Below are 14,885 nucleotides of genomic sequence, written 5' to 3'. Positions count from 1 at the left end.
GATGCATAGGCGAAGAAGTTGACGATGCCATTGCTGAGAAGAAGAAGAAATTGGAGATCGAGAGAAAGAACTTGAAGATCGAATCGCAGAGAAAGGAAGATCAAAAGGCGGTTAAGCAGAGAGGCGAGTGATACCAAGATAGAAAGAATGCTTTATGTATTTCATTTCTTAGTAAGGAAGTAATTACAATTAAGTTTATATACACTTTGCTAAATAAGCTTAGTGACTAATAACATTAGATTAACCACTAACATAGTGATTAGTTACAAAACAGTTGTAACCAAATTTACAACTGTCACAACAAACAGAAAATATCTAAGTATGAGGTGTCCCTTTAAATTTGGATCACATCCGCCCAACATGCTGCTCTAAACTTTGGCCGCATACGGTGGTTAGTTATGTCCCAACTCACCGACCACACATGAGAAGACTAGTGCAATCGTACATAAATGTCTATTTTTCATCATATTTTGTTTCCCGCATCTCTAATCTCTCTTATCATTTTTTGCTTAAACAAAGAGAAAATTGATCCAACTTAAACATCTCCATTCTCAATGTATAGTGCTATGTAATTTGGCAAATTAAGGAGAACACAATATGCGATCATGTTCTCCAACATAACTTCCAAGCTTATTGGATGTGGTAGGCTGATCAAAATTTATAGTAACTGAAAATATTTGAAATCCTAAAAATCAAAACCCTTATATATACCAGGCCAACTTTATATATATAGTTATGTCAATTACCATGGGCATGTTTAATCCCAATGTTCACAATATTTCAAGTCCACTGGATTATACTTATTCTGCCATTAATCTCTTTCCTTCAACAAAGAGAATGAGATTCCAAGAAAGGAAGACAATCAAAACGGAGGATGCTGGCGCAGCCCGATTTGCTGTTCGTCGTGGTGTTGCTCGGCAAGGGAACAATAAAATGGTAACAATGTCAATGTCCTCCTCATCTGTTGCTGCTGATGAAGCAGAAAAGCCTGTGATGGCTTTGGAGCTCTCTGCGCTGGTGACTGTAAGGAGACCTCTGAAGTCAAATATCCAACACATGATACGTCACTGGTTTGGCGGCAACCATGACCATTCCAACAGGGGTGTTGTTTTACAGCTTGTTAGTACTGAAACTGAACCAGGTAAAGAAAGCTTATTACTTGATCTCATGTGTGAGCCTCACTAGTTTTATACGTCTTTTGAAATAAAGCCTCACACCTGAATGAATACAAGTGGTTAAATTAAGAACAAACGTACGCATTACTATTTAAGATGATATATGAGATCAAACACAATTTAACAAATTATTAAGTACTATTGCATCTGTTGGTATGCGGATTTTGGATTTTCTTTTCTTTCTCTTATGTGTTTGTTTTTGTTGAAACCTCATTTTGGCTTTTCCCCGTACAACTTGTTTCAAACAAAGAATCAACGAAGCCAAAACTGAGCTACGAAGCTGTACTAGATTGGTCCAAGGATCTAAAACTGGGAAGTGCTGATCAGAAAAGCACTTATCAAGTTAAATTTATGGTGGATTCAAAATTTGGGATGCCAGGAGCCATCACAGTGAGTAACAGATTTGAGGAGGAGATTTATTTGGATAGCGTCAACATAGAAGGTGTTGTGCATATTGCCTGCAACTCTTGGGTTCAACAAGCTGATGGGTCCTCAAAAAGAATCTTCTTCTCTACTAAGGTACATACATACATATATACACACACACACACACACATATTACAATACCAAGATATATATTATATTTATATAGATCATATACTCATTAGTCCGACTTACACCCGTTCTTTATGTTAATCTATGTCACTGGTAATGTGTCAATATCATTGTAGCCAACATGCTATCTAGTATCAATACATTACGTGTCTGTTTAAAGAGCAGATGTTATGCACAAAAAATTTAGGCTAAAAAATTTATGTGACTTTGTATGATATATGTAAATGTAATTTTGCAGGCTTACCTACCAAGTGAGACACCAGCAGGGCTAAAGGAGCCGAGAGAGATGGAGCTAGAACAGCTGAGGGGTGATGGGAAAGGACTTAGAACGCCATTTGATAGAATATACGACTATGACACCTACAATGACATCGGAAATCCAGATGAGGGAGTTGAATTCTCCCGACCAATTCTTGGAGGCCACAAGAATCCGTATCCTAGACGTTGTCGAACCGGACGCCCTCCAACCAGTACAGGTAAGGAGAGTGATTGACTGGTACCAGATACCAATGCACGTATATGGCACATTGTCAATATTTTATTGTGATTACCAACTATCGACCTACATGATAGAGTATCAAAACAAAATATCGACAATGTCACAAGTACTATAGACTGATTTCCCTAGCGAAACAATAAAAGGGTAATTCAATTGTTTTGGGCCAAAAAAGGGTATTCAACATTATACGATTAGTTTTGACTTACATGTCTATGCAACAGATGAGAAAATAGAGTCGTCGATAAACGAGTCGACGGCATTTTACGTGCCGAGAGACGAAGAGTTTGAAGAGTCCAAGATGCAAGCTCTCGAGCTAGGAAAGTTGAAGGGAATTCTCCGGCATATAATTCCTACCCTTACAACCATTTCCGGCGACAACAAAGTTTTCAAGTGGTCCTCAGACGAAATTGGTTTGTTTAAAGACACGTCTTCACCAGAGCCTTTGAACAAAGTTCAAGAATTCCTCAGATTTGAACGTCCAAAATTGTCATGTCGTAAGCATCATATTATTTGAGTGAACATGATCATGAAGCCATGAATGTTTCTAAAATCTCACTCCAATTTCAGGGGCAATATCTTCCGGGTTGGAAGACGACGAATTCGGACGTCAAGCAATTGCCGGCATAAACCCTCTGAGCATCGAAAGGCTCACGGTTTTCCCACCTGTAAGCAAATTGAACCCCTCCATTTATGGTTCACAAGAATCGGCACTCAAGGAGGAACATATAACAGGCCATCTCGACGGCATGTCCGTACAACAGGTACGACGACGAAGGAAAAAATAGTTGAAAGACATGGATTACTTCATACGTAAAACACATGAAAGGTTCACTAAAGTGCATAAATGGTTGTGTTGCAGGCATTAGAAGAAAACAAACTGTTCGTACTAGACTATCATGACATTTTCCTTCCATTTCTGGACCAAATAAACGCTTTCAATGATCGAAAAGCTTATGGAACGCGTACAATTTTGTTCTTGACGTCAATGGGAACGTTAAAGCCTATTGCTATAGAACTCAGCTCTTCTGCAACCAATTCAGTTTCACCATCTAAGCAGGTTCTCACTCCTCCAGTTGATGCTACAACAAATTGGCTTTGGCAGCTCGGTAAAGTCCATGTATGCTCCAACGACGCCTGCGTTCATCAACTGGTTCACCACTGGTATGCACACCGATTACCTTAATTTTTGATAATATGCAAACATGCCACAACCTGAAACTTGATGACTGAACCAGGTTACGCACTCACGCCTGCATGGAGCCATTCATAATAGCAGCCCACCGGCAGCTGAGTGTGATGCATCCAATTTACAAGCTTCTCAGTCCTCACATGCGGTACACCTTGAAGATAAATGCAATGGCCCGTCAGTTTCTCATCAACGCTGGAGGGATAATCGAGTCTGATTTCAGTGCCGGTAGATACAGCATGGAGATTAGTTGTGCTGCGTATCGAGATTGGTGGCGCTTTGACCTTCAGGGCCTTCCTGCAGATCTCATCAGAAGGTTTGATTGAAGTTCTCTCAATTTATTTATCTATCATCACTGAACTGTAAATTCTTCATCTCCAGCAGTGGGCAGCTTACTAACTTCATCATCATTTCTGCATAGAGGAATGGCAATACCGGACTCTACACAAGTCCACGGGATACGTCTACTGGTCGAAGATTACCCTTATGCAACAGATGGACTCCTCATATGGTCGGCAATGGAGACATTGGTTCGGACCTATGTCGATTACTACTATCCTGATGCAAGTGTGGTTCATTGTGATACAGAACTCCAGGCATGGTACAACGAGTCAATCAATGTAGGCCATGGCGATCTTCACCATGCTAGCTGGTGGCCGAAACTCTCAACTCCAGATGATCTTATCTCCATACTCACCACCATCATTTGGGTCTCATCAGCACAGCACGCAGCACTGAACTACGGGCAATATCCATATGGTGGGTATGTCCCGAACCGCCCACCACACATGCGGAGACTATTGCCGCAGGAGCATGATCCCGAGTATGTTGCTTTCATAAGAGATCCACAGAAATACTTTCTATCATCCCTGCCAGGTTTATTTGAAGCAACGAAGTACATGGCTGTAATAGATATCCTTTCAACGCACTCACCGGATGAGGTATATATCGGGGGGAGAAAAGACTTGTCAACTTGGTCAGCTGACACGGTGATCACCGAGGCATTCTACAGATTTTCAATGGAGATGAAGTGCATTGAGAAAGAGATTGAACAAAGAAATGCCGACTTAAACCTTCGGAACAGATGCGGGGCTGGAGTGTCACCATACCAGCTGCTCATGCCAAGCTCAGAACCAGGGATTACGGGCAGAGGAGTGCCGAATAGTATATCAATCTGAGGTTAATGAAACAACAGTAATTTCTCAACTAGATTTCTAGCAGTTCAGTACTCCAGTTCATGAGAAGAAGCAGATTTGCAATCCCAAATAGCACAATTCCAACAAAAACCATAATGCATCAGGATTATGCAGATACAATCACGGCTACAGATACCGGCCAGAGACGAAAAAATCCACCACTTAAAACCCCTTTAAATTCCTGTAAATCCAAGTTCCGATTTCCACACATTTTAACTGCCTTCAAGATTCAAGATAAACATACTTATGATCATCAGCGGATAAGTTCAAGCCTTCAAGGCAATGTTTTATCAGTCACCAAGTCATATGCTTTAATATAAACAAAAACGACACACCTGAGCATAGCCAAGGTAGCTAGAGCAATGTACTCGCCCCACTACACAAGAGTTCGGATTTTCCTCCCGCAGTCTCAGCTTCGTTTAGATTAGAATATCGCTCGAATAATAAATTGCATGGCATATGAACAAAAATGACCAGCAAAGGATGATGTGTTTCAACTTTGATTATCCACAAAAGTAAATATGTACAACAAAGATGACCAATATTCCACTAACATGTGACTGAACCAAAAAGCAAATTAACAACATATAACAAAACAAGAAGCCGTAAATAACGAGGAAGAAGAGGGGCTTAGTCGTACTTTTCTCTCCAGGAGAAAACAAGGAAGAAAACCCAAGACGCAGCCAGCAAGACGTCGCCGACCGTCTGCCTCAGCCAGTCCCAGGCGAGGTCCTCCACCCGCCGCTCGAAGTAGCACCGCCACAGAGCCATGAAAACGTGAAGCACCGTGCACCCCTTGGCGAAGAAGGTCTGGAACTCGCGATCTTTCACGAAGGAGACCATGAGCAGCAGGAAGCCGATCGCGAAGAGGAGGAGGCCGGAGAAGGAGTCGCAGGTCCGAATCAGGAGCTGGTCGTGGGGGGTGGACCCCATCAGCTTCTGGGCGGTCTCGGTCCCGTGCCCGAAGGTGTAGACCTCCGTCATGTAGAACATCATGAGGGCTCCGCAGGATATGGCGATTAGGGAGTGGAGGAGGCAGATGACGAAGAAGGCCGACGACGGCGCCGGCGATGACATCGATCAATCGGACGGCTGGGATCGAGTTATCGAGGTGTCGGCGCCGGCGATGACATTGATCAACCCTTTGGTTTCTGAGAAATTGGGAAGAAGGTGAAGGAGAAAAATAATTAATTGATAACGTTTTTTCAAATTTATTTTCTTTTTGGTTTAATTTTTAATTCAGGAGATAAAAGTGAAAAATGTGTTCTTGGTTTTGTTGTTGATACGGTGATGAGCGAGTGCAGCAAGGATAAGGATCCAGTGGGACCCGGATGGGGTCCATTTGGTCTTGGGATGGAAACGTGGCGAGATCCTAGTGGTACCGACAGATTCCAACTGGGACCTACTGTTTCAAATCGGTTGAGCTAAAGATTAAGAGCATCTTGTCTACTTACTGACCAAATAACAAATAAACAACACCTTTGGGTTTGAAGATAGGGTGGTGTATCCTTACGTTCATTTTGAGAGAGACGTGTGAGAGGTAAAAACGGATCGGAAGATATTTTTGAAGAATCGTCCTGCTGTGATGACCTAAAAGAAAGAATGATCCTTCAGTTCATTCTATTGCTGGCTATGTAGGGGTCGATAATTTTCATCCTCTTACTTCTCTTTTGCGTATTTATCATGAGATTTTGAACCAATTCGAATACTCTCAGCTCAAGCATATTTACAGAGAGAAGAATTTTGTTACATACCAATTGGAGCTACAACATTGATAATTTGATATGGGCTTTTGTTTTCTTGAAGAACCTCCTATTTGAATTGGTGATTTTTTTTCTACTGATATTTTACGAGTTTCTAAAAATCGTCTGGTTTGTACTTCTCAGATAATGTTTTTGGGCTGTTCGAAACCAAACCCCCACCAAAAAATTGAAATAAATTTTCAAATATAAAATTGTACGATGAGCTCAAGAACATAATATGCGTCGTCTTAACTTACTAACTGGTGTCCACGTGTTTGATTGACAGTAGAAAAACACAAATGTTGTTTATCTTTACCTTTTCAGATAAAGAATTAAAGACAAAAAAAAAATATAGATTTTTCAAATTAAGAGACATCTACTAGTATATAATTTTGGGTGGGGGTACAATGGTAATTAAAGGACAAAATGGGCCACTACACATGAGGGGGTATTTTGGTAGCAACCCATATTTTTCATAATTTATTTGGAAAAATTATACTTCTATATGTACAACAAAAAATTGAGTAAAAAAACTGAGACAATATTCCAAAAGGTGGAAAGAATGAGGAGAAAGCCGCTCCATGTTGAAGCAGAGCTAGGACACTCTCATCTTGCACAAATCCTCCGTAACCGCCGCCCCCGCCGCCGTGAACAAGTTTCGGAAGGGGGAGGTCTAAAGAATGATGCAACTTTCTTGAACAAAACTTTTAACTTGAATCGATGTCTCTAGCATCGGCCACGATTTTGCGGTGACGTCTAGAGCCCGACCTTCTATCTCTCCCACGCCTTGGAGGCCTCTTACCTGGGGCTTTTACAATGCTCTCGGGTGAAGTTTCGGTTGATGGTTTAACTGGTGGTTCGTTACTTAAAGCTGGGGGTGACGGTGGTGGTGGTAATAGCGGTGGTGGAGGAACGGCCTTAGGAAGAGGAGGAGCCATGTGCTCCAATACATCTCTATGATATTTCTGTAGACAGTGAAAAACACACACGAAATGCATCGAGGAACATGAGAAAGAGAGAATCGAAATGCAATAGCACCCAGAAACCCCCATACATCCCTCCCAAAGGGAGAAAAAACCCGTACTTCCAAAACATATACATGCGTACCTGAACAACAAAATTGCGTCTTTCACAGTCATAGAACATATTGATAGTCCAGTTTGTCTTTTCCCGAATGTGGTCTCTCACTGTGGAAAAACTAATCTGATCCCTGGAAGTAAAACGATCAACTTCATGGAACCAAAGACAAGCGGCAAGGTTGCTGATAGGGACATGCTCCCTTATTATAACACATCCTTCAGGAACGTCTGCAGCAAGACCAAAACAAGGAAACTTGGTAAAAGCGAAACATACACGAAATGTTTTAACAGAGTGAAAGGTCCACCTACCACTTGTAATGGGAAGCTTTTCCTCAGAATATGGGGTCAAACCTTCCTTTTTGTAAAATTCAACCTGAAAGTCAATAGAGGCATTGTCGTATTTTCCAGCAGCTTTATTTGCCTCAGCTTCAGTAAACACGTCAAAGCGTTTATAATGTCTAGAAATCGCAAAAGTTGCATTCTTTCTCCACAAGAACCTGAAATATAGGTTAAATTTAAAGAATGTATCAGCATGAATGCTTGTAAAACCAGGGTGAATAAGGCTTGGCGTAAAAGAGCAAAGCCCCTTCCGTGAACTGGGAACATAATTGCTTTTCAATCTGATGTTTCGTATCCAAATGATAGGAGTACATAAATGGACAGGATCTAACATAAGTTTAGTAAGACTCAAATATCTTGTCGTGTTTGAGGGGGGGGTTTCATCCGCACTGGAGGATCATTTTGATTTTATTCGCACAAATGTGAATGGTGGGGCAAACGTAAAGGACAGTCAAATAGGGGAAAGAAGCTTTCAGGACTCAAAGCACTAACTGGAAAGCGATTTTGTAAGTTAAGCAAAGCATATGATAATATATCAATGTGCCACAGTTAGACGTGGTTGTAAGCAGCAAAATTGCATCTGAAAGAGGTAACCAGGAAATTGAACAAAAGATATCATATTACAAATGAACTTGTTTGACAACATTACTATGATGGTGGTATTTTGCATCTGGACATTTGGATGTTTCTTCGAAGCAGACTTGCCAAAATGTTGAACAAGACACTGATGATATTCCATACTCAGGGTAATTTTCAAAAAACAAAAATTACGAAGACCTATTTATCATGATAGAAAGTGAAAGACTAAGCTGTAATTTTATTTTATTTTTGGGTGAAAAAAATAACCTATAAATAAATTAAGATGGCTAGATATTTGTGAAACTTTCAATCAGATATACCTTTCAAGAATTTGATATGGATCCACGACAAGTTCAAGTTTCCCATCAATCCATAAGGAAAAACGGGCATTAGGAAACATCCTATGCACTAAAAGCTTAGGAATCTGCAAAAGATGTAATCTGTGTCAAAGTTATGTCAAGGTACTAAAAATGTACATAAAACACAGCATTCTGCAAAGAAAGCCTCATTATCTTATTGACACATTTAAATGCACGGAAACGCAACCATTCACACTATACTCATTTTTTCCTTTTAGAGAAGCTGAATGATATCTTACATGTTCCCAAATAATTTTAATGTCCACTTAAGATCTAAATCTTGCACAACATGATAAACACCTGTCTACGGATAATTCATAACCAAAGAGCGAATTCAGGCAACTATTCCCAAGACAACTCTACTCTAGAGTCGATAAAATTTGCTCACAAAAAATTAGAAATCTTACCTTCCCAGTGCGCCTTCCATCCGTGTAAGGAGGGTTATGCACAACCACAGTTCTCCATATACCAACTTTCCTATCGCCGCCCATTTTCCCAGATGTTCTCAAGTAAGCTTCTGTCACATCATCTATAAACATGTAGAAGCAAACGGTCTCCTTGGAATAATCACTAATGTTCCTTGGCTGGTTTATCTCATCAAAATTTCCTGATGAAAACAAACTCAATTGATAAGGAATCCACCAATATATCTAACAGAAAGTTGAATTAACATTATACTGCATATTACCAAATATAGCCGATGCAACAACCACACCATTACACTGCTCCATATCATTTAGGTCAATCTCATCCAGATCATATCCAGTATTCCGGCCAGGTTTACTTCCTCTAACAAATCTGATTGATGCTCAAATCCGTCAAGCAAAATGCACAGTATACTTAAATGAGTGAAGGGCCAATGGAAGCTCATTACTATAAGACTAACTAATTCAAAAAACAAAAGTCAGGTCTGAAAAATAAAAACAGAAAACTTGACCAAGGTAAAGCAAAAAGGAAGAAACACATACCCACAATGCACACTCATTGACTCTCTTATATCATATGAATCACTCCTTTGCTTCAATGTAGGGTATCCACCAAACTCTGAGCCTCCAAATTCTGTTTTTCTAGATAAATTTTCTTCATAAATGTATGTTAAATTCTTCAGAACTGGAGAATATGAAGGGACCTTGGGCATCAAGGCTATGGCTTCTTCCACAGGAAGGTAACATACTGGACAAGCTGAAAAGTAAAGAAGGAATAAAACTCAGCAACATCACATGAGTTGTTAACCTATCTCAGTGCCAAATATTCCTGCCATCTTTAAGTTTAAGTAACGGAAAAATAGTTTTTTCCAGAGAAGAGGAAAATCTAGCATAACCAAAAACAAAGAAAATGTAGAAACTTACGTCGTGGTCCAGTTCTTTTTTTATCTGCTGGTGGGGGAGGCAAAGTGAATGTATTACATGGATGTCCAGGAGGAAGAGTGTAACCCAGAAAAACAGCAGGAGGAGGAGGAGGCAACGCCAGCGAAAAAGTCATGTTGTTACTTTGAGGTCCATGTTTTCGCAAGGATTCAGAAATACTTAAAGTGATGCTGTTGTTAACACTAATGTTTCCGACACTGACAACATCTTGTCCGTCTTCACCTATATATGAGCAGATAAGCGTATATTACTTACACAAGGAAACATCTTTTAGTCTAAGAAATGAACTTAGTATGAGGAATTTCAACTAAAAGAAGATTTTTATACTACCAGATAAGGAAGCCAATATTAATGCAGATAAAAATTCATTCCACACTGTCATACTAGAAGTATCTCTTGAAAATAATGGTAATATAGTGATTTTCCCAGCATAATTTACAAAAGCTGTGCGAAATGCAGTGCTCGACTTTAAGGTTAGCTTAATCAATTTGCTAAGACTAATCTTTTGCTCTCAGTTGATAACTAGCATTCGACCCAATTCACTTCCCCAGCTTCAAATTCGAACTCAATCAACTATCACAGAAGAATAATTATATCCAAATCAACTAGGATCAACTCAAACAACCCAATACCCTCATCAACAGATACAACTAAAACAGAACCAAATTAACTTATAAAAAAATCAAACATGCACAGGAAAACGAATGCCGAACCTTTTCCAACGTACAAAACCCAGACAAAAACCGCTGCGGAGATGAGGCAGAGCAGCAGCATTCCAACCTTCTTCCGGCCGGCAAACTTGCAGATCCAGTGGAACAACCTCTCCTTCTCCTTGAGCATTTTCGAAGGCTTACGCGCAGATTGGATTGGCAACACTCCGTTGATGCTGTTGATGTTGTTGTGTAGCTGTTTATCCAAAGAACCATAACTCCCTGATCGAATTCCCAATGACCCTCCAGTCATTGTTGATCCAAACCTTCATGTGCCCCTCTCATCTCCCTCCTCCTCCCAATCCCAGCCCAATCATTCAAAAATCTCCCAAAAACCCAGATTTTTTTCTCGATCAGAAACCCAAAACTTCAACGACCCAACTCACTAAATCGGCCCCAGAATCAAGTTCCACTCCCAAATTTCACTGAATCGCAAGCTCCCCTGCTGCCCAATTGCACTCAAACAACACTCAGAACTCAGCGTTTCCGAAAACTCTCCTTTTTTATTCTCGAATCCAAAAACCAAAATTCCAAGTTGGGAAGCGACGAGCAAGAACAAAAATGCTTCTGGGAATCGAGTTTTGCAGAAAACGAACAAAATTTTGCTCCAATCACTGAAATCAATGAAATTTGAACTCTGTCAATGGGTGGAAAATTAGGGATTGGTGCATTCGGTTTGTAGGGTTTATACTTTATAGCACAAATCTAGGCTTTTATGAAATCTAGTTTTCTTGTGTGAAGGAATCCGGGATCACAATTTACATACAAATCAAAGTTCTTTTTCCCTTTCCTTTTTATTATGCTAATTTTGAGGGGATGATTTTCTGAAAAAATTCTCGGGATTTATATATCTTGTCCAAATTTGTGGAAATATTTTAAATGAAAGCATGGGAATTTATGATTGTCTAACCTGCGCCATGTGCCCGATGTTAACAACCAGACGCCGTCACCTTGTCTCACTCATGCCGTATTCATCTTTCGGGCTGGCCTAAGCTCAAATCGAGACGTTTAGCACGTGGGATGGTGTACGATATTTATATGTATTTAATATAGTTATTATCGACGATCAATTATAATTATGTGAAAATATGTATTTGACGCAACTAAAATCTAACTGTAAAACTATTGTTTACAGCTTAATACTTTTGGTTTCTAGCCTTCAATTGGTTAACCACGTATGCTCCAAGACATTGCTAGAAAGGACAAAAGATATAAACCGATGCGTTCAGTATAGTGAGATCATGCGAAAGATAAAAACTCTTATAACAATTGTGTAATAGGAAGAAGATACTAAGCCAACATGCCAACTTCTACAACACCTTAACCACCATTGGGTTAGGAGGATGATTTTAAACTCGTATTCCACATAGCAAGTTTTGTATTCGATTCTTGACACATTGGTTAGGCTGCAATATCTCTGTAAGTCATCCAAATCGCTGCCAAAAAAGTAAAATGTCGTAGCGAGGTCACCAGCTGCTCCGAAAACTTCCACAATCACATTGACATGTCAGTAACAGTACAATTATTTACTTGTGCGCAGTTTAATGGTTGAGTACCAAGTACAAACTTTTCCACCGGAAAAACAGAAAGTACTTGTCGAAATCGGAACGTCAAAACTGTCCTCCTTGGTGGGGGTGGGATTGTGCTAACAAGGTTGTTTCTTCCTACTTGGTTTGGCTAGAGTGCACTATGACGTTTCTGGGAAAGTTGGAAAATCCTCTCAATTATGTAATGGGTGATGAAATCTTGACCATAAGATAAAAAGTTTTCAACATACAAAATCAGATGCGTCTTTTTCTGTTTTTGCGTATACGAACGTTCAGATCTGTAATGTTTTCAATTAATACGTTGTCTCATACAACTATGTATCGATAATAGAAGTATATGTGCTAGGCAATATGTTTCTCGATCTGTTACTTCTTTGAAAAGTGGACAAAGTGCAAGACTCTTCTAGTTAGTATAGAGAGTTTACCTTTACATTCGAAGTACTGTGTTTTGTTCGTCTTTTTTCCAATATCGTGAGTTAAAAAAAATGAATAAGATCGTCATGCATTAATTTGGAACCTCTCCAGACCTTAGTGTCTGAAGCCTAAAGACAAGAAAATCTGAGAACTTAGTTTGTGCAAAGAAAAATCAAAGCCCTTGATTTATTTTAAGTGGGCTAACTACTAGCAGGATGAGTTAATGAGGACAGTTGGATTTGATTTTTGTTCAGCTTTTCAAGCCACTTGTCATGCTAGTACTCAAAGGGAGCATAACTTTCATTTGATGCAATCTCTCCTCTTATTTATTTTCGTTTGATTTGGAAAGTTTTCAATGCTCATAAATAAGTTTTTAAAAATAAAAAATAAAAATTCAATTCAAATTAAAAAGTCCAAGTTGCAAATTGATTAATTTGATGCAACTTGGATAAGCACAGTAGCCAAGGTTTAAAACATTCGTCAAATTCATTGCTTCCAATTATTGAAAGTTAATAGTGACATGAATTAATTAGAAAAAGGCCACCACTAATCACTGATTATCTATATTACTATGCAATAAATAATGGTTGGTTTTAAAATTAAAACACGTCTAAATCGTTCCAATCCCTTTACGAGACACGTAAGTGTTGTGTATTGTTTTTTTTTTATATACCTTCGATATTATCTACATTAATAGGTGAGAGAGTGAGCTAAATCTCACAATCAGTAATTATATTAATTTGGTTTAAGTTCATCTTTGTCGAGGTTCAAATTTAAGACCTTTTACATACAAGCAGTGCTTAATATATCCCTATCTGTGAAAATATCGATGTACAATTGTGTGAAAATATCGATAGATATGTCGATATCGGTTGCCTTCAATGGAAATTTGCTAAAAAATGCAGACATTTAAAATGACAGTTTAGGGAATGTCATATGTCAATTTGTCAATTTAATCGATATGTCGAAAATATTGATAAAATCTGTCAATTTTAGTAAAAAATTAAGAGTTTCTCCAATATCTTGTGAATACTTCGCTCCCCTTTCTAATATTTCTTGGATTTTTCCGATATTTCCACATAAATATCAACGAAGAAATTTCAAACATGACTTGTATTGTTAAATAATTGAAAATCATGTGCCAAAACTTTCCAATGTGCTTCCCAATAGGCAATTAGGGACCAGGCCAGACCACGACTTCGCCACCTTTAATCAATGCTACTCCTCTCCGTGCGGCTGAACCACCACGCCAACGGTGGCAGTGGAGTGGACCACTTGCTTGGTGGTGCTAGAGATTGTCATACGCATGGCTATGACCCATGAAACCCTATGGAGTCTCGTTTTATCTGGTCCGATTTATAAGTTCTTAACTTAGGAGCTCATTTTTTTTATTTTTTTATTTTTGGTTTGAACTAACGATATTATCTACATTAAGAAGAAGGGAGTGTGTTTAGCGTTACAATGTGCTAGCAATAATGTGGTTCAAACTCACTTCTGGCGATAATCGAATATAAGATCTCTCACCTACAAATGAAGAATAATTTTTATATTTTTTCTGTGTCTCTCGAGCTCCCTTATCTATTTATATTTATTTTTATTTGTTAGTGATTTATTCAGTCCTATGACTATAAAAAAATATACAATAATAAATATAGTGTACTGAAATTATATAGCAGATTGCAAGTGACCCTTTATCATAGTATAAGAAAGGTGTTAAGCCCTTGCATGACGACATAGGTACGAACTCTGTTGGTAGTTAATGTAACAAAATTTATTATTTGACAAAAAAAATTATATAGCAGATTGGATAGGTCAACGTCGGCCTCATACATGGATGGACTGGTGCAATTTGAGTCTCCAAAAATTGAGAAACTCTCTCTACATTAAGCCCCGATTATTTTGTAAATGGGCCTATGGCCCAACAGTAGCTTAAAGTATGTTTTTATCTGTTAAATTTTTTTTTTGGGACAAACAATATGGATTTTTAATTTTTACAACTTCCAAGTATACTCTTACAACATGCTATAAAATATTACAACATAGTATCGACCTTACTATTATTATGTAACGTCGTCGCATGCTTGTGAGTCAAATTTGAGACCTTCTTCAAATAAAGTAGAGACTAAGTGGCGCTAGAC

The 14,885-nt window shown here is 38.9% G+C and overlaps 3 protein-coding genes across 4 annotated transcripts; 1 reads left to right on the top strand and 2 right to left on the bottom strand.

The window, feature by feature from the left end:
- The first annotated feature begins 525 nt into the window (after positions 1-525).
- On the top strand, positions 526-4,964 carry LOC126587188 (linoleate 13S-lipoxygenase 3-1, chloroplastic-like). The gene is made up of 8 exons (XM_050252212.1): positions 526-1,141; positions 1,426-1,694; positions 1,969-2,206; positions 2,451-2,723; positions 2,797-2,990; positions 3,089-3,390; positions 3,465-3,731; positions 3,837-4,964. The coding sequence occupies exons 1-8, from the start codon at positions 736-738 to the stop codon at positions 4,591-4,593; spliced, it is 2,706 nt and encodes a 901-aa protein (XP_050108169.1). The 5' UTR covers positions 526-735; the 3' UTR covers positions 4,594-4,964.
- A 117-nt stretch (positions 4,965-5,081) lies between these two features.
- On the bottom strand, positions 5,082-5,895 carry LOC126587190 (uncharacterized). The gene has a single exon (XM_050252215.1). It carries the CDS (start codon positions 5,686-5,688, stop codon positions 5,242-5,244), a length of 447 nt encoding a protein of 148 aa, XP_050108172.1. The 5' UTR covers positions 5,689-5,895; the 3' UTR covers positions 5,082-5,241.
- An 872-nt stretch (positions 5,896-6,767) lies between these two features.
- LOC126587189 (probable hexosyltransferase MUCI70) lies at positions 6,768-11,848 on the bottom strand. Of its 2 annotated transcripts, none has more exons than XM_050252214.1 (10): positions 11,697-11,848; positions 10,790-11,244; positions 10,059-10,298; positions 9,678-9,891; positions 9,398-9,507; positions 9,117-9,316; positions 8,671-8,774; positions 7,742-7,929; positions 7,461-7,660; positions 6,768-7,318 (listed from the first exon to the last, which is right to left on the bottom strand). In XM_050252214.1, exons 2-10 carry the CDS (start codon positions 11,037-11,039, stop codon positions 7,061-7,063), a joined length of 1,764 nt encoding a protein of 587 aa, XP_050108171.1. In that variant the 5' UTR covers positions 11,040-11,244; positions 11,697-11,848; the 3' UTR covers positions 6,768-7,060. The 2 variants fall into 2 exon arrangements, with proteins under 2 accessions (XP_050108171.1, XP_050108170.1); XM_050252213.1 differs by having other exon boundaries at positions 10,790-11,400; positions 11,697-11,816.
- Positions 11,849-14,885: the final 3,037 nt, after the last annotated feature.

This window comes from Malus sylvestris, chromosome 10 (assembly GCF_916048215.2).
Source record: "Malus sylvestris chromosome 10, drMalSylv7.2, whole genome shotgun sequence".
NCBI lineage: Eukaryota > Viridiplantae > Streptophyta > Magnoliopsida > Rosales > Rosaceae > Malus > Malus sylvestris.
The sequence above is the reverse complement of the archived record's forward strand: the minus strand, read 5'-3'. Positions and strand labels throughout refer to the sequence as shown.